The following is a 25,210-nucleotide window of genomic DNA, read 5'->3' on the forward strand; positions in this document are numbered from 1 at the left end:
GATAGTGACAAGATGAAGATGAAAGAAGAAAAAAAAGGAGCTGGTTTAGTGACTGAGAAAGCAGAAAAATACCAGAATTAAACCTGCTCTGATACCATGTAAAAAGGAAAAACGAAACTGTAATTTTCTGCTTGTGTATTTGATGAATGAAGAAAAACTTGTTCTTCTCAAATGTACAATGCTAAACATATATACAAAAGAAAAGCTTTAGGGTAACCTCCTGCATTGGCAAGTGGCCAAGTTGTACATTAAAGGAATACAAAGATGGAACAAATAATTAAATAAAATAAGTATGGGAAAACTACCTAAAATATAGTGTAGCATGTGCTGTACACTAGATTGTGTATTCTGAACAAGGCAATGGCACAAGTGGGCCGGTTGAGCAGGCCTAATTGTGTAGACCACAATTAGGCCCAAAAATATTAAACTGTCCAAATGCCAATTAGGCCCAATGCCCCTCAACCCGTCCAAAATCCTCAAATCCGTCCAACATACCAAACACCACTCAAATCAAAACTTTCTGCCTCAAACTCTCAAACCCTTCGAGAACTTTCGATTCCAACAGATGTAAAGGTGCTAGTTTAGCATGTTTTTGCGCGGACCCAGGATTTGAGCATGACGGGGCACCATTGCCTTGAGGATATTTACCCAAATAGTCGGTCATATTTATTATTTACCTTTTTAGCCATATATATAAATTATACACATATAATACATAATTTATCATATATAATACGTCTACCAGCTATTTCTAGTTTAAAAGGTTAGGTGAGCAGCTATTTGGGTTAATTCTTCAAAATTACTCAAATAAAATTAAAATTTACTCAAATAAACTTATTGTTTCGGTTGAAGAAGAGTCTCAAAGTCAGTAGTCGTCGACGATTGGGATGTCAAAGTCGAGCTCGAGCAAACGCAGAATAAGATTAAAACAATCGCTTGAAAAAGTATTTTTGTTTTTGAGAAGAAGGGATGATGGGAGGGTTTTACCTTTGTTTGAAAAAGAGAGGTGAGAGGCAGAAGGGTTACTTTTGTTTTTGACTTTGAAAAAGGTTAAAACTTTAGGTTGACTATTGTGTAAGAGTATTGAGAATTCAAAATAAATAAAATAAAAAATCAGTAGACAACTAAGGCCAAAGGAGATTTAAAAACAAAACTAAAAGAAAATAAAATAGAAGTGCAGGAGCTGCGTTTCGAACCAGGGTGCATCAATCAACTGAAGCACTCAAGCAGGCTACAAAAACCACTTCTTCTGTCCTGCATTTGTTGTTGAGGGGGCCAGGAAAATTATTTAAAGGGTCTTCAGTGTATATACCAATATATATAAAATATATTTACAATATTTTTCCGAGGATAACGGGTTCCGGTGACCCCCTACCCAAGGTAGGCCCGCCTCTGTAATCTTGCCCATGTAATTAAATTCAAGTTATGAACTATATATTAAAAAAACATTTAAGTGCATCTAACATGTAGGTGCATCTGCTACAGAGGGGATTGGTAGGAAATAGAAAAACAAAAAGAAAAATGATAATGTTGACTGCTGTTGGATAAATCCTAACAATTTAACATTTGACTACCATTCTTTGTCTGTATATGGCTAGTATCATGACATTTGTCTCATATCTATGCTCTGTAGAGTCCACAAGATGCTGTGACACCTTTCCAGATTCCGGGTAATGAAGCCCAGATTGTTCAGGTACTCATTTACCTATTTTGGTTTCGCTGTAAATGACAAGTTTATATGATTGATTTCTTTATTGTTGTACACCTTTTCTTCATCTATGTTTCAGATTATGTTGAAGCCGCAAGAAAAGATTATTGCTAAGCATGGTAATTTGCTCATTGTGTTATTTGTAGAAGACATCTCCTGCATGGTATAACAACCATTTAGGGAAGCATTTGCTCATAAGAAGTTTCAGTTGTTACCATTAGTTAATGGCATGCCTAACACATTAAAATCTCTTCGTTGTCCATGGTGTTTGATTCAGATATTGGAGAATGAGCCAGTTCTGACAGGCTTTTATAAAATCTACAAACTTGAAAATCTAATTGACTGGATATTTCCTCAAGGATGAATTAGAATATGTTGAACGCATTAGAAGTTGTTCTCGCAGCATACTAGCTTATTACTTTTTGGGGATAGAAGCACATTGCCTTATGAAAATAGGAGGTTTTCTTACCTGTCGGCCACATGATATGCAAGAAAGACAAGCAATGAAATCATGATAAACAATAATGATCAAATGGTGATGTCCCAGTAGGTATTGGTTTTCCTTGTAGAAGGTTGAGCAGCCGAAGCATCGAAATGCTCCCCACCTAAAAAATAAGGAAAAATAATGTAGATCTATGTATTAAAGCTTATAGTTGGTTTATCACTATTCTAATTTGGTGGGATTTAGAATGGAATCGAATAGCGAATTCGTGTGCGGTTAAGACAACTCCTGCATCTCCTACCTAATGCAATTGAGGGACCTACCATTTCTTTCCTTCAATAATGCCTTCGCTTCAATTCAAGACGCTATTTACCAAAGAAACGCTACCTTTTTCTTTTAACGGAAGAAGCCAAAGGGCTGAATGAACATTGCAGTAACGAGCTGTAAGAAAGATGAACAGGGGGAGCGTGGTGAGATAGATAGACGTCCAATCCTGCAGCAGCTAGTTGCTCGGCCTTAGTCTTAGACTGATCTCAGACTTCAATCAACACTACCATTAGTTGTCGTACTTGTGTCATCTCAATATATTATTCTTTTCTATTGACAAACAACCACTCTAAGATTTGGTTGCATCAATGAATTGTTCTCAATGCTTGCAGTTTTCTGAATCTCATTTGACATCCTTGAAGGAATAACGTGCTCTTATTTGATTCCTGTAAATATCTTTTTTACACTACTTAGAAGTAAAATCAGTAGCTCTGACGTGTGTCAAAGAAAAGCAAATAATTTTTTTTTTTTTTTTTTTGCATTTCTATCCTCTCCTCAAAGGTTTTTGTTGTTGGGGATTGGGGGGGAGGGGACAGGGTCTTTGCTGTCAAAGAAGGGAGGTTCATTTTCTCAATTATATATAGTCAGTTGCCACTGTTTATATGGATAGTATCTTGTTTACACTAACAGATATTTCATTTCACCCTGCCCGACATCGTCACGAGTAAGCCCCCCCCCCCCCCCTTCCTTTTTTTTTTTTTTTTTTTAATGTTTTTCAATCGCCTTTGTTCATTGTGAATCCGTTCGACATATATGCCTTCACTGTGGTTCAACTCCACAGCGTGGTTAGAGAAGCACAACAAGCCAATCAACCAACAAATAGATACACTTCACAGAAGGAAGAGATAGAATCCAGCTTTTATGTCTTAATCCAATTATCATAAAATTACAAAAAGAATTCATCATTTTTATTACACTCTTAAGTGACAATACTTTGCAGGGTCCATGTGCTACACGTCTTCTTCGACTCACTTGGAAAATGTCTTCGCCACTGAAAATGATACAGGTGTCTGGCAGTGGCTTTTTGGAAAGAGTATTTCGAGTGTGGTTCTCCAGAATACAGGTTCAACTGATGGATTTGTTGGAATTTCTGCGCCTTCTTTGGCAAGAATCCTACCGGTTTGTTCTCATCTCAACTACGTTCCTTGTTTGGTACTTTGGTTGGTTATATTATGTTAGATGGACAATTTTTTTGCCTTTGCGTACCTATCTTGAACGGGTATGACACGGACATGGTACATCATATGGTCCTTCATGGCGTGTTGTATTTGCACCTGTACCTAATACTTGTATCTGATTCCATCATTCCATGTAATGTAGGGTCTTATAATTCTTATTTCCTTATAGATCTAATTTAATTTCTAGTATTACTAGATCAATTGTTTTTTTCTTTTTTTATCTGATGCACCGACACTGTACAGATTGATCTAGCAATGTTTGGCGGTGAAATCTTATGCCAGGTAAAGATTTCTCATTCTCTCTTTTGTTCCATCCTTGTGCTAAGGATATTATTCTAGCTTCTTCTTACAATCATCCCTGTTTTCTTTGTGGTTTATTTAAGTTTTCTAACTGGATCATCTCTTTTATTGATATATTTTGTAGCCAGATGCATTTCTATGCTCTATCAATGATGTCAAAGTCAGTAATAGCTTTGACCAAAGGGCACGTAACATGATTGCCAGTGCAGAGGTGAGATGACAGAATTATTTTGTGGTTATGTGTTGCATGATTATCTGCCTTTGTAATTTTATCACAGACAGATCAAACCTTTGTTTGATATGCTAGTAATATTTCCAGGGATCTTTGAGGCATAAGATATCTGGACAAGGGCTTGCTTTTATAGTCGGAGGCGGTTCTGGTATGAAGCTGAATCTCAGTTACTGTGAAAAAACCTTTTTCACTTTTTAGGCATGGCTATAATTTAAGTGTTTGATTCATGTTGTATGTTTAAACCGGCAAAAGAGAGAAAATGTGGGTCGTCCTAGAAACTTTAAAACTATCTTAGATACAGGCAATGAGATGCTATCGTCATGTTTTTCTGATTTCCGACAAACGTTATTTTAATTTTGGACACCGATTATTGTAATATATTCTTAATCTTAATGTGAAGATCTACAGTGTACTTAGATGTTGGTTATAGTCAGAAAGATGATCCTTCTCAGTGAATACAAAGCATTATGTGTTCATTGGGATGCTATTGGTGTTTCTCATGAGAATTGGATGGTTAAGATTTCTAACGTATTTGTTGCCAAATACGAAATACTTGGCCCATTAAATTTTTTCTGTTTTATGATATTAAGGAATCTTAAGTGTATTGAACATCACAAGTTTTATCATCTGATCCCTTTATTCCTGCCCAATGTTTTTCATCATTCAGTTGTACAGAAAAATCTTGAAGTGGGAGAGGTACTTGTTGTAGATGTGGCAAGCATAGTTGCATTATCAGGAACTATCAATTTTCAAGCCAAATACAATGGACAGATGAGAAGGGCGGTATTTGGGGTATTTGACTTGTCAGCTTCTTTTGGCTTCTGCCTTTTTCACTATTCTTAATATATATATATATATATATATATATATATATATATATATATATATATATATATATATTGTTCCTTTGCAGTATTATTTTAGATTCTCTCTCATGTTTGCCCTCCTGGCGAAAATTCCTCATGTTAAAAATTTAAAAGTAGCTTAGGACGGAAATTAAGATTAACAGCTAACAACAGGAACGCATGAAGTTAACAAGGTATATACTTTAGCCTGATCCTTCTCTTACACATGACTGATCTCTCCCTCACTGCTCCCTACCTGGTGCTTACATGCAAGATGTTCCAGGGGTATTTATGTGAATTATCATTAGAAACTTGCAGTCAAACTTGGGAAATTAAGAGAGGTGAATGAAATTGAGGTGCTTCTGGAAATGTTTGTTTGGTGGTGGAGTTAGTTTGTAATATATGTTATCATGAAACTTGTATATGCCATCCTTGCTTTTCTTTGATATTCCCTTTTTGTGATACATGTACTGATTTCGTGGAATGATAGTAGCGACATAAGCAAAGTGCGACTGATCCAACATAAGGGAACAGTTTTCTAAAGAAAAAACTGAAAGTCAGATATACTGGTCATGATCTTTTGGAACTTCAGTTATACTGCAGGTTTCTGGTGCTTTCTTCCATTAGAATGTCTCAGATCCAAGTTGCATTCAATAACCAATGTATATAGTGTCTACATTGCTGCTAATAGCATAATTACTTTGGCACTCTACTAATGATTGAAACATTATCCAATAGGAAATGTGATTTATTATCTACGATCCTCTGGCTTTGAGTTCTTCTTTTAAGCAAGTAATCCAACTTGAGTCCTTTGTCATCTCTATAATTTGGTTTCCGAGGCATGTTGTTCTGACCATGTTTATGCAATTACAGAATGATAATATGATAACGGCTGTTCTAACGGGGCCAGGTATTGTCTTCATCCAAAGCATGCCTTTTCATAGGCTTTCTCAATGCATTGCTAGGTAAATCTCCGAGCAGCACCAGCAAGTGGAACTAGTTGAATTATTGGACAGTCTTCCCGTCAGTTAAACTCTAGCTTTGGAGAAAATTGATCAGTTGTTTTGTTTCTCTGTTGCAGGGCGGTAACATCTCCAAACATGAGGGACAATCCAAAATTCTTCCTTCAGATAGCAATTTTTTTCTTTATAGCATATGTTGTCATTGTATCATCTTTAATCTTAACTTATGTTTGAGCCTTCTTATTTCCTTTTTGTTTATGTTAATATTCTATATCATTCTTTGTCACCTTTATTTTCTTTTGGGTTGACCAGCATTTAAATCTTAGTTGCAAATATAGAGTAAATATAAGTAGGGATTTTAGCGTGGCAATGATGGAGTCATGTATGACGTTGGAATTGTAAATCAATTGACCTTGCTAACTTCTACAGTATCTGCATCAAAATTTCACATCATAGCAGTGGCTTTTCTTGTCTTAGAACTGCATGATTTGTTCCTGTATTAAATTCAGTATGATATGGATCATTGAATAAGGTTCAATACTTGATGTCTTTTGCTAGTTGCTACAAGTGAAACGCCGAGAAAAGAAGAATCTATTATTTTTTCTAAAAATTTAAAAACTTCACATGAAAAACAAAAATGGAGTTTATAATCACTAAAATTCAACAATTTCAAACTTTTAGTAGCTTAAGCAGTTAAGTGAGAAGTTGAGGGGGACCGGACATATTACATGTTTGTTCCTGCACAATAAATACAGTTTTAATCAGACAAAGAAAGAAATATACTGCATATACAGCTTCAACACTATTGCCAGCCGATGGACCAAAAGCATTTAGTGCCTCCCAATGTCTACACTAGTGTTTGGTTATGCTAGCATTGCTAGGGTGTTTATTTGGTTTTAGAAAAATGTACCTAACAATGCTATTTAAACAAGATTTTGAAATATTTGGCTACCTATATTGATTTATTGAAACATGAGTTCTTGTGATTAAATACTCTTATGTCCTACTACTTGACACATTCTCAAAAAAGAGAGGAGAAAATGAAATAAATATAGGGTTAGAGAGAGTAGGGTTAGGTGGACTCTAAAAATGGCGTCACTGGTCCATTAAACTGGCGGCTCGCCTGCTTTTCTAATCCATAATAATAAGGAGTACGGAACCCAATTGTGGTTTTTTTGGACTCAAAATACATAAATAGGTGAGAAAAAAAAGGTGATATTTTTATGTATAGCGCCACAATACTTGGCGCTATACAGTAACGTTAACTGTATCGTTACTGTATAGCGCCAAGTATTGTGGCGTTATACTGAAAAAGGTGACACGCCCATGTATAGCGCCACAATACCTCACGCTATACATAAGTTTTATAATTCGAACCGTCTTCTTCATCTCCTCTGGTTCTCCTCTTCCTCAATTTTTTACTCCCTTGGTCCCCCATACCCGCTGCCCCCAATTTTTTTAATTTTTTTTTTGGGTCCCCCCGTTACATAATAGTTGAAGAACGTAGGTCCCACATTCGAGTAGAGCTTCATATTATTGTTGATTCACACTTCCGGAGTCAAAATTTCATTCTATTTGCTTTCCGAAAATTCTAAATCGAGGTATTTCAGTTTATTTTAAGTTGAAACTTTGATAATAATGCATATTATTTGATTTGTATGTGTTCTATTTCGGTTTGTGTTTTTTTTTCGAAACTAGCATGTTAAATTTATCCGGATTTAATATTAGTGTTTTATAAAAAAAAATATAAATTTGTGTGTTAATATCCTGATTTATATATATGTGTTTTCATGCATTTTTGTGTTTTATTTGTAATTAAATTTATTTGTTGTTTATGTTTAGTTTAGATTATTTTTTAGCGTAGTAAAATCTAGACCTTTTTAGCGTAGTAAAATGTAGACCCTTTTACAACAACAACAACAACAACAACATCCCAGTATAATCCCACAGTAAAACGTAGACCCTTTTAGCGTAGTAAAATTTAGAGCCTTGTATCGTAGTGATGTGTAGTATTTCCCGGGCCTCAAAATATCGAGCCCGGAACCCATAGGTATATATATATATATATATATATATATATATATTTTAGTGTAGTAAAATTTAGAGCCTTGTAGCGTAGTAATGTGTAGTATTTTAGCTTAGAATTACTTTTGTTTAAGTATCTTATACTGGTTGTTGAAAATGCAAACTTTGTACAATTAAGTTAATAATTGTATCAACACACATAATTAGTAATTTGTACAATTAAATTATTAAAAAATATGAATTTAAATTATAAAAAAACACATAATTATTAATGATAGTTTGGTATAACTAAGTTAATAATTGTATCAACACACATAATTAGTAATTTGTACAATTAAGTTATTAAAAAATATGAATTTAAATTATAAAAAAAATACATAATTATTAATGATAGTTTTGTGCCACTGGGCCTCAAAATATCGAGTCCTGAACCCAAATATATATATATATATATATATATATATATATATATATATATATATATATATATATATATATATATATATATATATATATATATATATATATATATATAATTTGTACAATTAAGTTATTAAAAAATATGAATTTAAATTATAAAAAAATACATAATTATTAATGATAGTTTGGTGCCACTGGGCCTCAAAATATCGAGCTCGGAACCCATAGGTACATATATATATATAATTTGTACAATTAAGTTATTTAAAAATATGAATTTAAATTATAAAAAACACAACAATTGTATCAACACACATAATTACTAATGTTAATTTGGTGCCACTGAGCCTCAAAATATCGAGCCCGGAACCCATAGGTATATATATTTATATATATAATTTGTACAATATATATATATATATATATATATAATTTGTACAATTAAGTTATTAAAAAATATGAATTTAAATTATAAACATATACCACATTTGCGCGCATAAATGGTGTCACTAACATCCATTTGGTTCCGTATACGCGTTCTCTTCTGCACCTGTCTTTTACGCAAATAGGACTTGTTACACACCATTTTAAATGGTTCCGGAGGCCAATAATGCTCAGCACCCACTGGCTGCAACTGACCACTATATGTGTTTAGGTACTTGGCACTATATTGTTGATCAACATAGTTGGTCTCCGCATAACCAACACGTTGAAAACACTTGATGGCATGTGAGCAAGGCATGTGGTAGATGGACCATTTCCCACAGGAGCATAACTTTGCAGATTCATTTAGGGCATGTACATTATTACCCCGATTATTATGGATAGCGGTGCGAACTTCAAAAACACATATTTCGTTATCATACTGCAAAAATGAATGTCAATGTGCTCGCAGTCTGTATTTCTCAAATCTCTTCATAGGCACTGGCATAAATTCAACCCCCCTCTCCATCAATTCCGTTGCAGCTGCAGACCGTTCAACAAACCTCTCCGCCATCTGCTTGAACGACATCCACACCATGGCTGTGACAGGCAATCCTATTGCCGACTTCAATAACCCATTGAATGACTCTGACACGTTTGTAGTAAGAATTCCCCATCCTCTACCACCATCCGCATGCAACATCCACTTTTTAGGGTCATGTCGCATTAACCAACGATAGGCTGCCTCGTCTTCTTGCCTGATAGAATCCATATGCCTCCGGAATTTATGTTGTTGGTGGTCTGTTGCTGCCATCCACATTAAATCATATAGATACTTGTTGGGATGTGCCTTCTGGAAATTGGCCTTAAAGTGCCTCACATAGTAACGATGGTATGCATAAGGTTCTTGCCATGCATGCAAGTTATCCACAGAACTTAATATACCACTGTGCCGATCAGATATTAGACAAATACTTGAACTCTGTTTGACAACGTGCTCTTTCAAGTGGTTCAAAAACAGCATCCACGTCTCTATGCTTTCATTGGCACAAACAACAAAAGCTAGAGGAACTATCTGTCTATTAGCATCCACTGCCACGACTATCAATAGCTTGATATCGTACTTTCCATAGACATGAGTTCCGTCTATGGATATTACGGGCCGGCAATGCGAAAAACCATCAATTGCTGGCTTAAACTCCCAGAACACGTAATTGAATATGTATTCTGGTGTTCCCGGACTCTGCTCAAGCTTCCATTCAACAACTGTCCCGGGGTTAAAGTGCTGCAGTGCATCCATGTACTTTGGCAGAGATGCAAATGACTTATCCCAATTACCGTAGACAATTTCAAACGCTCGTTTGCGCCCGAGAAATGCCTTTCTTTTCGTAATGGTATAGCCATATTCCTGGTGGACTGATGTAATGCACTCTTTGATTGTATACCTTATGGACGCTTCGAGGTGCGGAATAAGTACAAGAGAAATCAAGTCAATATCCAAGTTGAAGTGATTCCCGTTGAATGTGTCCATTTCGCATGTGTGGGTGGGAATGCATTTACCCACTTTCCACATACCTGTCTTCTTCTTGGTCGCACACAACATGCAATTACATGGCCAAAACCACATGCGGCAAACAACCTTGTATACCATCGGACTTGACTCCCATACCTGCATCTTACGACACTCTTTTACGTTGTGCATTTTACAAGCCCTGCTTAAGCGTGCTTTATCAGGAAAAAGCATCCCCTTTGCAAGCACCGTTGGTCTAGACTCATCCCACATTGCTGTCCGGATTTCATCAAAATCCCTTGTGAGAGCTTCCACATCCGGCACGGTTGGCAAGTTATCAATGTAAGGAATCTCCCTTGAATGAAACGACACTTCAGACTCGTACACTCTTCGTCTAGGGGGGTCTCTCTTCAAATAAGGTCCTTCCTCCTCATCCTGCTCATCACCATCCTCACGAAAAAGGGTGTCTCATCTCCGGATTCATCGGCATTGTTATCATAATCACTGTTCTGTTCCTCACTCTTTGCATCTGCCAAATCCCGATGTAATACATCGTTTTCGGTCAATTAAGTGAGTACGGGTGGTTCAACTTGCTCGTTTTCACTGCACAACCAACAAAAATATAAGCTACTAAAATTAATAAATGCTTTCCATATGGCTATATCACTTCACTTACAAGTCGTAATGTGATGAAATTCCATGATGGACGTTTTCAATTAGGTGATAACTACCGGATGAGCCACTTGTAAAATTCATATCCGGCCGGTACCCCCTATTAAATATATGAGCGTGAATACAAATTCAATAAGCCAAAAATATACATAATTAACACAAATGAAAATTGAAGTTTACCACTCGTCTTGTGAATTAAGGAAAGCAGGGTATAAATTATTTTCTCGCTACTCATTCGCCGGCGGTGATAAGTTTAAATCAAGGAAAACTCTTTAATCCGGAACCTGTCTGGCAAAAACTTCTCCAGAATAACCACCTGATGACTGGGGGTTATCTCTACTACGCACAACCTTGTTTTTTGGAACGTCTTCGACCTTCACGTACATCTCCAACATTGTGATTACAAGAAATTCCCGGTATTCGTCCGGAGTCCTCAGAAAATCACTCAAAGTTTCATCATCGTCGATGTTAAACTCCAAGCAACCCCTTGCAGAGTAACAAAATACGGATATATTCCGATTACTTTAAGTATCACTGAACGTTTCTTCACACTCATTTTTTTTGCATAACAACGATATCAATTTATCGTACTCTATTGTAAGTGGCAATTTAACATGACACTGAGCAGGTAAACTGTAGCCCACAGAGTTATTCTCCATCACAACCTCACCCCCCTCCCTCCCAATATAATGAAACTCTTATTCTACGCTCTTCAGACATAATGAAAAAATGTTGGAGAATTTAACAACAATAAACGTTTCAACAAGAGTTAAATTGTTTTTTGAATGAATTTCTATACAATCCTAACCTCTTTATATAGGAAAAGGATAGCCGGGAATTTTTTTTATATATATGTAGCGCCCAAAAAGTTGGCACTATACACTTTTGAATTATTGAAGTCAGGAATTGTTGGTGGGGCCAGGAAAAAGGAGTATAATGCCAAAATACCAGGCACTATATATAAAACTATGTATAGCACCAGGTATTGTGGCGCTATATCTGGGCGTATTAGCTTTTTCAGTATAGCGCCACAATACTTGGCGCTATACAGTAACGACACAGTTAACGTTATTGTATAGCGCCAAGTATTGTTGCGCTATATATAAAAATATCACCTTTTTCCCACCTATTATGTATTTTGAGTCCAAAAGAACCACAATTGGGTTCCGTCTAATAATAAGGCCCAATTTCAAATAAGTACTGCCCACATTTTTAACACACTCCACTCTCTCAGCAAAAATTAGCAATCTCTGAAGCTTTCAGCAATGGCGGCTTCATCAACTCTTTCCAGTTCCATCACCACCTTCAAACTGTCTCCGTGCCAACCACGCGCCTCCTCTACTACCGCCTCCGTCAAAATCCCTTCAATTCCTCCAATAACCCTTTCAATCCTTTAATTTCTCATTTTGGCCCAACTCCCAAAAACCCTACCGTCGCACCACTCCGTTGTTCCGCTACCTCCACCACACCAGAAACTACCACAACGACTTCCACACCATTCCACGACCTTTGCTACGTCGTCGGGGACAACATCGACAATGACCAAATCATCCCTGCAAAATACCTAACCCTAGTTTCGTCAAACCCAGACGAGTACAAAAAACTCGGGTCCTACGCGCTGTGCGGACTCCCTTTATCATACCAAACCCGTTTCGTCGACCCAGATGAATTCATCCAAGTACTCCATCATCATAGGCGGTGAAAACTTCGGGTGCGGGTCGTCGCGGGAGCACGCGCCGGTTGCTTTAGGAGCTGCGGGTGTGGCGGAGTCGTACGCGAGGATATTCTTCAGGAACTCGGTTGCGACTGGCGAAGTTTATCCCCTTGAATCAGAAGTGAGGATTTGTGAGGAGTGTAAGACGGGTGATGTGGTGGCTGTTGAACTAGCAGAGAGTAGGTTGATTAATCATATGACTGGGAAAGAGTATAAATTGAAGTCAATTGGTGATGTTGGTCCTGTCATTGAAGCTGGTGGCATTTTTGCTTATGCAAGAAAGGCTGGAATGATTCCTTCCCGAGAAGCTTAGTTTTTCAAAGTGGTAATTGATGCGGTTCACATATTTTCTTTTAAATTTTTGTACTTTAGGCTTGCTGAAAACAGATGATTGCATAATAAATATGTTGTTTGTTGTATGATTTGGAGAAAAAAATCAGCACCTTTAAAAAGGGGTCTTGTGTTCTGTTATGCCTATTTCAGTATAAATCAATGGATAAACAACATCTGAATTCCAAAATAGTTGGGTTGATTGTATGATCCTGAGAGGATACGTTTAATTAATTAAAATTAGATTGTTTTTATGTTTACTGCCAGCTCAGCATTGTTGCATCTTTGTCCGAGCTTGAGACGGCTTTGCTTTGTGACATAGGCTATGTTATGTTTTATCAGGAGAACAAAAGGAAAGATGTAGACTCTAGGCTGTGTTATGGTTGTTGCTGTATGATTTGGGAAAGATGATTCGGTTATCCTGAAAGGGTATGTTACTAATATTTTCTTATGCCTATATCAAGAATCATACTTGAAATATGCTTATCACTATGGCAATTTGTACTTTGAAGAGACCCGGAGAGCTTTACTTTGCTAGATCTTTCATGTTACTAAATTTCAAGGGTTCAACTAATTTTTGGGTTTATGCATATCTCACATAATTCCCTCCCCGCCTTCCATAAATTGTCTCAACAAAGAAACCTTTTTATAAAGGCCTCAAAATTACAACTTGGTCCTATAGGAACTTAGAGTATGGTTCCTCAATAATATAAGAAGAAAAATGAATCTAACTTTAACTCAATGGTTCCTCAATAATCTAACAAGAAAAATGAAACTAACTTTAACTATCTGTCGGTGATTATATTTAGGTGACAATCAGGCAAACACACCAAAAAGTAATTGTGTCTTCTGAGGAAATTAGTGACTTCCTGATGATTAATAAGGTTTGAGCTTCATCGAGGATCGTCCTTGACTAGTAAGCAAGTTTAGATGAAACTAGAGTTCATATGAGGATCTGCCAAGTAAAATAACTACTGACATATTATATCAAATAAAAGTCAAGTTCTGTTGGCAATAGATTCTCTAGAGTAGAGCAGCATTACTTGAGATGGTTTGAAAGGGGTTGGAAAATTGACTAGGATATGATTAGTGGATTTTCGTAGGGATGAGCAACAACAATCATCGATATAGTTTGCTATGTTCCAAATATATTCTTTCATTAATAAAATTAGGGTAAGATCCACCGAAATGGGTAGCCTTAAGCCCTTAACCGGATATATGTGGTAACAGGTAAAGCCCGAAGGCTATTCCTGTCCCTATGGGGGAGATGCCAACTGTCTCTCCTTTCTACGAACACATGTTCCAAATATAATGCTTGAATCTTCTACATTCAATTACTAGAAAATAGCAAGATCATTTTGTTCTAGGAGACATGACAGCATGAAGATTTTGATTCAGGAGTTTCTACGATATGTAATTTTATCCCCTTAGATATGAACTTACATAGCTTGCCTAGCAATGATCGATGGACCTACATGATGCACATTGTTTGTTCGTTGATTCCGGAAGGTGATTTTTCTGCTTATCCCAGGTTCGAAGTTGAAAATTTTGTGTCACTTGTCCTGCACTTATTCACTCGGTTGCACCTCACAAATTGAAGAATCTAAATTGCTCGTTCCTGGTGTACTCTCTTAGGTAGTTGTTTTTTCACCTTATGTCATATGGACTTTCCTCTTTTTGGTTGTCAATTAAAGCAAGTTTCGTGGACCTATAAGCATACCCTCCTCTTTTTAGACTTTATCCTCATCTGGATGAACGGGCTATAAGTAAGTTACATCATTCGAGTATTGACTTGTCTCCAGCTATAAACGAGGCAATTTCCCAAAAGTTTGCTTGTTATCATTCCAGAGACAAAATTGGCTCATCTCCCCTTTTTGTTCATTTCAGTGGATGTGCCAAAAGTTTACTCATCTATATATGTTTATTGTAAAAGCTTATTCTCCTTTTTTTTAGTGGTGGTGGGGGGGGTGGTACATTTATTCAAAAACCTTAGCAGTATTTGCAGCAGTAGCAGACTAGCGTTACAGCATGCAAAATCTCCCTTCGATTGGTGGAAATGGTGCTTTGTATTTTTTGTATAGATGCTAAAGCTTGTCTATAATGTGCTCATATTTTACTCTTGATAGAGTCACTGTGACTTCTATACTTTTGCTTTCTCCAATGACAATAGTTTATTCTTATTTGCGTGGCTACTATGACAAATCACTGTTGCACCAACTTACTTGAGATTGTGTGCTTGTGATGACAAATTGGTTTCTCCTAACTCCTAAGAATCAAGAGAACTCAACCCCGCTTCTGTTTTGATTTTTGTCTTAAATTTTGTATTGCCTTATAGTGTGTTTTGCAAGTGGGTTAGTCAGTAGTCACAACTATAGTTGCATAATGGCAGGGATTAAAGTTGTGGCTTCCTAGCCATACTCATTTTAAATTCTCCAGCTTTACTATGCAAATCTATCAATATGTTAAAGCTCTAGAATTTATCTGTTTTCCTCGTCCTCGTATAGAAACTTTTGCTTGAGCTAAAGTTAGAGTCTGTCCTCCAGGAATATCCAGGAACCTTTATCCTGAATATTTTTTTTGTTTCATAGAGAAATTAATTTTATTACCAAAGCAGGAGGTTACAGCTAAAGAAAAAGAAAAAAAAACAGCACTCTGGACAACCCCAGATGTGCACTACATAAACTCATTGCACCATAACTCATTGTACCAGGAATACATTCAGCAACATTCCAAGAAGGGTAATACTTCAAACTGTGTAATCTCCTCTCCAGCATCTTGTTCATGCTGCCTCTTACAAATATCTCTTGAATGATCACTCTGATTATTGCATCTGCTTGTCTCCTTTTGTTTTGAAATACCACCATATTTTTTTCTTGCCATATGTAGTAGACAGTGGCAGCCAAGGCAATCCTATAAATAGTAGCTGATGCATTCTTTCCTCTTACATTGTCTCTGCAGTCCATCCCATAGCCCTTCGTGCAATCCCCTGCCATTGTAGCTAATTCTGACCAAGAGTGAGGCCATGGTAACATTTCTCAATTTTGCGTAATTCCTTTGCAACATGAATCATGTATGGTTTCTCTTCTCCCTTGTAAGCGGTGCATTTCTTAACAAGATCCAAGTAGTCCTCCAGTTGTTGTCGAATCTCTACTCCATGCTCTTCCAAAATGGTAGGATCCGCTATGTCCATTACACTGCCCTCTTCAACATTGGTTTCGACGTGGGGAAACTCTGTAAAATCTGTCATTTTACCATCAAGTATACTCATTTTCTTTCCAGTTAATAGCTGAAAGAGAACAACTCCGAAGCTATAGGCGTCAGTTTTTTGACTAGTAATACCCGATTGCATATATTCAGGATCTAAATACCCAAAATATCCGCACACAACACATGCTACTTCCAGTTCCCCTTGAGGCAATGATATGGACAATGAGAAGTCCATTATTTTGGCAACGCCGCTGTTCTGATCTATTATTACATTTGATGCACTTAGGTTTCTGTAGATGATGGGCATACTGAATTCGGTATGGAGAAAAGCAATTACTGAAGCGATCTCATTGGCAATCCGTAATCTACTTCCCCAAGATAATGATTTTCTATTTTGATCGTGATTACCCTCTATGAAAAGTAGCTCATAAAGCCTTATAGCCTCAACATATTCATATACCATAACTGGGTTTTCCAATTCTAGACAGCAACCGACAAGTCTCATTACATTCTTGAGATGACTCATTTGAGCAGTAATTGCTATATCTCGGAAAATATTACGGTGATAATCTCCACCATAGCCTGGAGCAAAAATCTATTTAAAACAAGGTGTTTGTCGAACTTAACCATACAGCTTCCAAAGAGTATTATTCTCTTTTCAGGGTTCTTTATTGCCTTCTCGATTTCATAGGCGCTGAAGTAACGGAGAGGAATTCGACAATTTCCGTCGCATAAAGCAAGAAGTTCCTCTAGCACTGCACTTCCATTCTTTAGATAATACTGCTTTTTCTTCAGTCTTTCTGCAATGGCATAGGATAACAGTCTCCTTATGATTCCGCTGATAATGTGAGGCATTTGTCTTGCCAAGAACTCTTGCGAAAGTTATGAATAAATTTAGAAGTTTGTTTTCTCTTCTAACACTTGATCTCTCTCGTATCCACTACTAGTCTTAATGCAGTGGGCTTAAATTCAATAAGGTACCAATTACATCATCACTAGTGGATCTTATAAGTAAATTGGAAGCTTCCTGCTGGTCTTTTTCTACTCTAGCGCGTGCATTGAATTCACGCAAAATGCCAACAAATCGCTGTCATATGACTATTGACTTGACTCTCATCTGAATTGCTGCGTAGTTTCATTGCCAATTGGTTAGTGTCTCTCTCTTGAATTTCCATGCACTTTCATTGCCACTGTAGACAATTAAAATTTTATTAAATTCATATCCACAAGTAATTTGGATTTTTATCATATATTAAATATATATTAGTCCAAAAAATACTATGGGCTACTATAATCGGGCCGATTGTTTAAATCTAAAATAAATTGATTTAAATAAAAGTCTAATATATTATTGGGCTAGTCCGTCAATTGGTCTTCTATCAAATGGGTCGGCCCATAAGCCTCAAACCCAATGACCTACTAGGGTTTTCTTGGAGCCTACTCCATCCTATACATATATAAAGGGTTTAAAGGAGAAGGCTAGAGGAACAAGCAAGTAAGCGGAAGGAAAGGCTAAAGAAGCTCTAAAGAATAGCATCAAGGTCTCCATCCATATCTGCAATCATCGTCTGTGGTCAAATTCCAAAGGCGAACTCAAATCATAGGCGGGCGGCTTAAAATCTTCCGTTCGTGATAACCCAACACCAAATCTTGGTTCGTGACGGCCTTCAAATTGTTCGTGACATACTACAAATATGAAATCTGTGAAGTTCAAGATCAAGCTCTCAAGCCCTTGAACCATCGTCTGTGAGGAGAAGAATCAGAGGACTGCATCTCTTTAGATCTAGAGATATTTTAGAGATTGTAATCCCATCACTTGAAATCGAATATAATATTTGTCGCTATATTTCTTGTCTTGATTATTATTTTTCAGGAACGAAATTTAGTTGTTACAAATTTTGGCACGCTCAGTGGGACCATCTCTACCTCTCATCTCTTCTCTTCGAAGTTCAAGAACACCAAGATAACCTTAATAAAAATCAACTCTAGATCTGACTCCAAAAGTGGATTGGAAGTTGGCAGGGAGATTGTTGGCCAAATCAAAATAAGCAAAGCCGAGATGCTAAGACAACAAATGCTTGAAGTGTCGTCCACAACTCATATTTTTGGTTCATCTTCTCCAAAAGAAGTAAGATCCTCTTCGTACATGCTAGAAGAAGGGAACAACATCACTGAGGCGGTCGAACGAACTTTGGCACGATTCAGCCTTTCAAAAAGAATGCCACCACCAGTCCCACAATCCCTTCGTGCAGAAAGATGATAATGTCTTGAGCAACAAATTTTCTCCAATCTCTCCTCATGTCACTCCACAATCTGCTCTGTATCCAAGTGATGTTCCATACCATTCTTCATCCTCTACGTTGGTCATGCAAATGATGATGGTTGAAGCGTCTACAATAAAATAACAACTTGCAAATTTGACAAAAGTAGTTGAAGGCCTGACAAAGTACATGAAATATCAAGATGATAAACTTTCGAAGTTGATGAATAAGGTGGAGAGTATAACGGAGGAAGAATCAAGCCAAGCACCTATGAAGCTTCCAGAAATTCATGAGAAAGGAGAGTCCGCTGCAAAGCTAGCAACAATGACCAAAGAGCTCTAAGTCTCTTCTGATGGACAAATTCATGTTGAGCAATTGAAGGACTTCATCATAGAGGCCATCAAAGATAAAATTAAGCCTTCGCCTAAATCTTTCCTTACATACGCAAAGCCGTACACACAAAGGATTGATAACTTGAAGATGCCAAGCGGATATCAACACCCTAAGCTTCAACAATTTGACGGTAAATGGAATCCCAAGCAACATGTTGCACACTTCGTCGAGACGTGCAATGATACTGGAACTTATGATGATCACCTTGTCAAGCAGCTTGTTTGATCTCTCAAAGGAAATGCTTTCGATTGGTACACAGATCTTGAACCTGGTTTCATTGATAGTTGGGAGCAACTCGAGCAAATATTCCTCAATCGCTTCTATAGCACGAGACACATTGTGACCATGATTGAACTTACAAATGCCCGCCAACGGGAGGAGGAGCCAGTTATCAAATTCATCAATCGTTGGAGGAGTTTAAGCCTCAACTGCAAAGACCGCCTTAGCGAAACTTCTGGTATCGAAATGTGCATTCAATGTACGCATTGGGGCCTTCGCTACATCTTGCAAGGAACAAAGCCTAAAACTTTTGAAGAGTTAGCCACCCGTGCACGCGATATGGAATTGAGTATGGCTACATATTAAGATCAAAGGTTGTCTGTCTTTGAGACTCAAGACGAAAAAGAAGTAGACGATGCCAAAAATGGGGGCAAGTATTCATTTGAAACTGAAATCGAAAAGTCCATGCATGTCACTATACTCCTTAACGCATGAGCCTAAACTGTAAGTCGCAATGCTCCTTGACGCATGAGCCTAAACTGCAAGTCGCAATGCTCCTCAACGCATGAGCCTAAACTGTATGTTGTAATGCTCCTTGATACACGAGCCTAAATTATATGTCATAAAATTCCTCAAAATCGAGTCAAATCTTCAAGTTGTAAAGCTCCCCAAATTTGAGCCAAATCTTCAACTTGAAAAGCTCTTCAAAATTCGAGCAAAGTCTTCAAGATGTCAAGTTCTTCAAATTTGAGCAAAGACTTCAATTTGCAAGCTCTTCAAATTTGAGCAAGTCTCCAAGACGTAAAGCTCTTCAAATTTGAGCAAATTTTTCAAGTTAATATACTCCATGTCCACACGAGTATAAACTGCATACAAAAAAAAGAACTTTTACTTTTTTTTGAACTATGTAATGACTTGATCCTCTTTGCTGGGTACGTAGGAAACTTAGATTTCATTATAAGTTCAGTCATTTAAACGAAAAAAATAGCCAATTCTTTTTCACGATAGCCAAAAGAGGGTGCTAGCTCTTTTTATGCGACATGCGCTTCTTTGGTAAGTTAAGAGATGTCGTTATTCCACGTCAAAGCTTAAAGGATTACGCGCCATATTTTCTTTTATCCAGCCGCATGAAAAAAAATGTGTCATGTGCTTCTTTCAATAAAGGTAGAAGGACGAGATGCTCTCCTCCATAGCTCGAAATATGGAGCACTACATGTATCTTTTCGTCAAGTGATGAGAAGGACGTTCTATGCAATTCTTTTCTAAATTGCAAGAAGATGTTGTTCTACTCCAAATCTTGAAGTTTAGGACACCCCATGCACTTCTTCGACAAGTTGAAAGAAGATGTGGTTTCGCGCCAAAGATTGCAGGATGGCTACTCCACATACTTTCTCACAAAAAATGCAAGAGTAGTACTCCTAGTGTCTAGCCAAGCTACAAAAGGGGAGATATGCCACGTACTTACTCGCCTAGTTGGAAAAGGATACTCTAAGTGTCAATCTCGCCCAACCGCAATAAAGAGACAAACGGTTCATCCACAATCATGCGGACCTCTAGTGAATCTTCTTAGGGATATTATGACTGCTCTTGAAAATCTGCAAAAGAGAAAGATTTTGGAGCACCCCGGTGCCAATGGCACAAAGCTTTTGGTATTGCTTAGTAGATCGGTGCCAACGACACAGAGCTTTAGCTCAACAACAAGTACCAGTGTCAACAACACGACGCTTTAATGTGGATGTAGGACTTGCCATGGACTTCTTCGCCAAATTGCAAGAAGAGGACACCATGAAACTCCTTCTAAGGCAGGGAAGGAATGCGAGCCGTAATCATGGCGGTGAAAGACGGACATACTCGAGTGATTATGTGTTTGCCAAAGCTTGACCGAAAAGGTGGATGCACCAAACTGTTGTCCGCCAAAGCCTCTGCCGAAAAGGTAGATGCGCCAAATTTTCATCCTCCAATTCCACGAATATGAGGATGCGCCAAGTTTTCCCTCGCCAAACCTGCAAAAAAAAAAAGTATGCTGCCCAAAAAAATAATCCTCCTAATTTCGGTGCTTGATTAAAAAAACTTATTGTGGCCGGATAGAAAAGGGAAGGGCTTCGAGTTTTATGTATGTTGTAGCTCTCTTATTCTTCTTTTCAACGGTGCAAACGGCTCATGATTTGGACCCTCCTACCTCGAGATATGAATTATTTGGCGAGAGTGCACAAAGCTGAAAGAGCCGGCACGTCGGAACTCATCGTGTAACTTCTAAATAGTATCTGGAACGATCTAGAAGCAATCTGATTGTGATCTTTACAGAAGTCGAAGTTTGAGGAGTATAGTTTTCATAACTTCAAACCGTTTGTGATTCCGATATTTCTGCACCCAGGTATGAATCTTTCAGTGAAGGCGCGCAAAGCTGAAAAGTCGAGCACGGCAGAATCTGAAGCGAAGTTTAGAAACACTCCTGAGACAGTTCAGAACAAATTTGGCTTCGTATTTTTGATATGTTGTAGCGCTCCGTGTTTAGTGTAAATAAAATCAAGCGGAATGCAATTCGCACGCTCATACACCAGGTTATGAACTTTTTTGTAAAGGCGCGTCAATCTGAAAGGTCAAACGTGGCAGCACCTGAAAAGAAAACTCAAAACATTTCCTGAGGTGGTATAAAAAGATTTTTGCTCCAATTCTTGGATATGTTTCAGTTCTTTGTGTCATGTTTTAGGAGAATCGAGTGGCTCGCGTTTTCGACGCTCCTATGGCAAGGTATGAATGTTTTCTCGTAGATGCGCATAGTTAATAACTCCAGGCAACTTCTGCTACCAAGGAAATGAAACGTGACTCACTGATTAAAAAAAAGGAAAACGAAGAAGCAAAAATTGTGGAGACGAGTTGATCAGTTTCACGGGTGAAAACAAAACCACACAACAAGGTTCTTATATAGACAATAAGTTGGTGGTGCTTTTCCCCTGGCACAAAGAAATTCCCTTATAAGAAAATGAAATTACCATGTCTAATAAGGAATTATGGAATCGTACCTTTTGTACTCCAAGAAAGAATCCATAAAAAAGGAAAAGAGTATTAGTGAAACCTTTGGTTCTCGTAATTGATCATCTCAAATAAGGAAAGCTCTACCGTTAAAGATAATATTCAAGATAGAATCAAATTAAGAGTTTCCGAGACGTCAAATTGAAGGCATATTTAGCTAGTTCAAAACATTAAAATTTCGGACTGTGTTTGACTAGTTAACTGCAATTAGCTCTTAAGTGGGCTAAAATAAAGGAAAAAATAACGTCTCCTTTGCTATTTCAAGTCTCGTCTTCAAGTTTCGTCAAGTATACACCTCGACAAGCCTTGAAGCAGGGGCATTTATAGACAATTAAAATTTTATTAAATTCAAATCCACAAGTAATTTGGATTTTTATCATATATTAAATACATATTAGTCCAAATAATACTATGGGCTAGTATAATCGGGTTGATTATTTAAATCTAATATAAATTAATTTAAATAAAAGTCCAATATATTATTGGGCTAGCCCATCAATTGGTCTTCTATCAAATGGGTCGGCCCATAAGCCTCAAGCCCAATGAGCTACTAGGGTTTTCTTGGAGCCTACTCCATCCCATACTTATATAAAGGGGTTAAAGGAGAAGGCTAGAGGGACAAGCAAGTAAGCAGAAGGGAAGGCTAAAGAAGCTCTAAAGAATAGCATTAAGGTCTCCATCCATATCTGCAATCATCGTCTGTGGTCAAATTCCAAAGGTGAACTCAAATCATAGGCGGGCGGCTTCAAATCTTCCGTTCGTGATAACCCAACACCAAATCCTGGTTCGTGATGACCTTCAAATTGTTCGTGACGTACTACAAATCTGAAATCCGTCAAGTTCAAGATCAAGCTCTCAAGCCCTTGAACCATCGTCCGTGAGGAGAAGAATCAAAGGACTACATCTCTTTAGATCTAGAGATATTTTAGAGATTGTAACTCAATCACTTGAAATCGAATATAATATTTATTGCTATATTTTGTTGTCTTGATTATTATTGTTCAGGAACGAAATTTAGTTGTTACAGCCACATTCCATCTTTCTTTTCTAGTTTAAATGCATTTAACAAACATATTACTTAACATTATGATTTATGACCTAACAAGAGCTCATTTGTGACAAAGAAATTACGAATTGTCCTAAAGCTATGATAATAGAGAGTAGAAATTCAACAGATAAATCACTTGGAACTTTACGCAAGTAGCAATCATTAACATTGTATGCAGACCACTCATCCTGCTTAAATACATTTCGAGTGCTACTTCTCTAACTGCTCATTATCATAGTACCATTAGCCATAACTTAATCCAGAGTAGTAGATTTATAGTCCTAAAAATACTCTCATTATTGACTGTATGATGCATACCTTAAGATACTCTGCTCTCATAGCAAGGGTGAACTATAAACAATGACATATTCTGAAACTACTAAAAATAATTAGGTGCCAAATAAAAAGCTAACATGGTCTCACCTTTTTATTATATAAACCAAAAAAAAAAAATAAGGTAGATTTGAATCCAAATAGAGCAAAAGAAAGCATTTAATAATGATTTTTTTGCAAGTTAAAAACCCTAAATAGATTTCATTGTCTGCACTTGAACGAGGTGCACGCAAATTTTTTTCACCTCATGTATTACAATAAACATTTAAATTTGACTGATGGTGAGGGCACGGAAGCAGTTCCCAATTCGACGTAATTCCTTTGCAACTTTAATCATATATGGCCGATCTTCTCCCTTTGACTCAGTACATTGCTTAACAAGATCCAAATAGTCTTCCAAGTGTTGTCGAATCTCAATTCCGTGCTTTTCTAGAATGGCAGGATCCGCCATATCTATTGCACTGCCCTCTTTAATATAACGTTGGACGCTGGTGGGAAGATTTGGATCTTCAAATTCGACGCTAGGTGGAATATCTCTAATATCTATCTCGTGCATGCTTGTTCCAGTTAATAGCTGAAAGAGAAGAACCCCTAAGCCGTAGACGTCAGTTTTTTGAGTGACAATACCCGAGCGGACATATTCAGGATCTATATACAGGACTAATGTTCCGCGCACACAATCTTTTACTTCCAATTTTCCTGGAGGCAATGATATGGACAATGAGAAGTCGACCATTTTGACAGCGCCACTATTCCGATCTATTATCACTTTGAATGGGTTTATATCTCTGTGGATGATAGGTGTAGTAAATTCGGTATGGAGATAAACTACTGTTGAAGCGACCTCATTCACAATCCGTAACCTATTTTCCCAAGATACTGGTCTTGTGACACGCTCACGATTACCCTCATTAAAAAGTAAATCATGAAGACTTATAGCCTCAACATATTCATATACCAGAACTGGTTTTGCGAATTCAAGGCAGCAGCCGAAAAGTCTAAGCACATTCTTGAGATGGCTCATTTGAGCAGTAATTGCTATATCTCGGTGGATACTACCGAAGCTCTGATAATTGAACCTAACTAAAACGAGCTGGTTGTCAAGCAAGCCCGTAACCATATCCACACCGGAGAGCTCTATTTTACTCTTAGAGTGCTCAATTGCATTCTCGATCTCTGTGGCACTTAGGTAACGGAGGGGAATTCGGCAATTTCCGTCACATAAAGCAAGAAGCTCCTTTAGCACTGCACTTCCATTATTTAGATAATATTGCTTTTTCTTCAGCCTTTCTGCAATGGCATAGGATAACAGTTTCCTCGCGAGTCTGCCAAAGTGATGCATTTGTTCTTTTCCAAATCCGAGTAATGGATAAATTTAAGACTAGAAGTCTCTTTTCTCTTCAACTTAGTCTTAATGCAGTGGCCTTATATACACTTGTGGAATGTTTCCAATTTGTCTTTCTACTATAGCGTGAGCTTAAAATTCCACACAAAATGACAAATTGCGTCAGATGGCTATTGATTGAACTTTCTTCTAAACTATTCACTGGGTAGTTTCATTGCAATTACTTTATAGTGTGTCTCTCTTGAACTTCCGTGCACTTTACCAGTTGCAACTGTATAGCTCG

At 37.4% G+C, this 25,210-nt stretch overlaps 2 protein-coding genes and 3 pseudogenes across 6 annotated transcripts; 2 read left to right on the plus strand and 3 right to left on the minus strand.

Moving 5' to 3' along the window:
* Nucleotides 1-1,507: 1,507 nt before the first annotated feature.
* LOC107805509 (uncharacterized) lies at nucleotides 1,508-6,280 on the plus strand. 5 transcript variants are annotated; one of them, XM_075219261.1, is made up of 9 exons: nucleotides 1,508-1,693; nucleotides 1,788-1,827; nucleotides 3,484-3,596; nucleotides 3,899-3,937; nucleotides 4,080-4,166; nucleotides 4,275-4,335; nucleotides 4,855-4,979; nucleotides 5,906-5,997; nucleotides 6,114-6,280. In XM_075219261.1, the coding sequence occupies exons 2-9, from the start codon at nucleotides 1,791-1,793 to the stop codon at nucleotides 6,226-6,228; spliced, it is 669 nt and encodes a 222-aa protein (XP_075075362.1). In that variant the 5' UTR covers nucleotides 1,508-1,693; nucleotides 1,788-1,790; the 3' UTR covers nucleotides 6,229-6,280. The 5 variants fall into 5 exon arrangements, with proteins under 5 accessions (XP_075075362.1, XP_016485052.2, XP_075075360.1 ...); XM_016629566.2 differs by having other exon boundaries at nucleotides 1,509-1,693; nucleotides 3,418-3,596; XM_075219259.1 differs by lacking the exon at nucleotides 1,788-1,827 and having other exon boundaries at nucleotides 1,510-1,693; nucleotides 3,418-3,596.
* A 5,912-nt stretch (nucleotides 6,281-12,192) lies between these two features.
* LOC107788824 (3-isopropylmalate dehydratase small subunit 1-like) lies at nucleotides 12,193-13,887 on the plus strand (annotated as a pseudogene).
* A 363-nt stretch (nucleotides 13,888-14,250) lies between these two features.
* Nucleotides 14,251-14,385, minus strand: LOC142163690 (U6atac minor spliceosomal RNA; annotated as a pseudogene).
* Nucleotides 14,386-15,649: 1,264 nt separating this feature from the next.
* LOC107788823 (non-functional pseudokinase ZED1-like) lies at nucleotides 15,650-17,283 on the minus strand (annotated as a pseudogene).
* A 6,285-nt stretch (nucleotides 17,284-23,568) lies between these two features.
* Nucleotides 23,569-24,997, minus strand: LOC107788826 (serine/threonine-protein kinase ZRK4-like). Its single transcript, XM_016610554.2, has one exon. It carries the CDS (start codon nucleotides 24,922-24,924, stop codon nucleotides 23,848-23,850), a length of 1,077 nt encoding a protein of 358 aa, XP_016466040.1. The 5' UTR covers nucleotides 24,925-24,997; the 3' UTR covers nucleotides 23,569-23,847.
* Nucleotides 24,998-25,210: the final 213 nt, after the last annotated feature.

This window comes from Nicotiana tabacum, chromosome 8 (genome assembly GCF_000715075.1).
Source record: "Nicotiana tabacum cultivar K326 chromosome 8, ASM71507v2, whole genome shotgun sequence".
Taxonomy (NCBI): Eukaryota; Viridiplantae; Streptophyta; class Magnoliopsida; order Solanales; family Solanaceae; genus Nicotiana; species Nicotiana tabacum.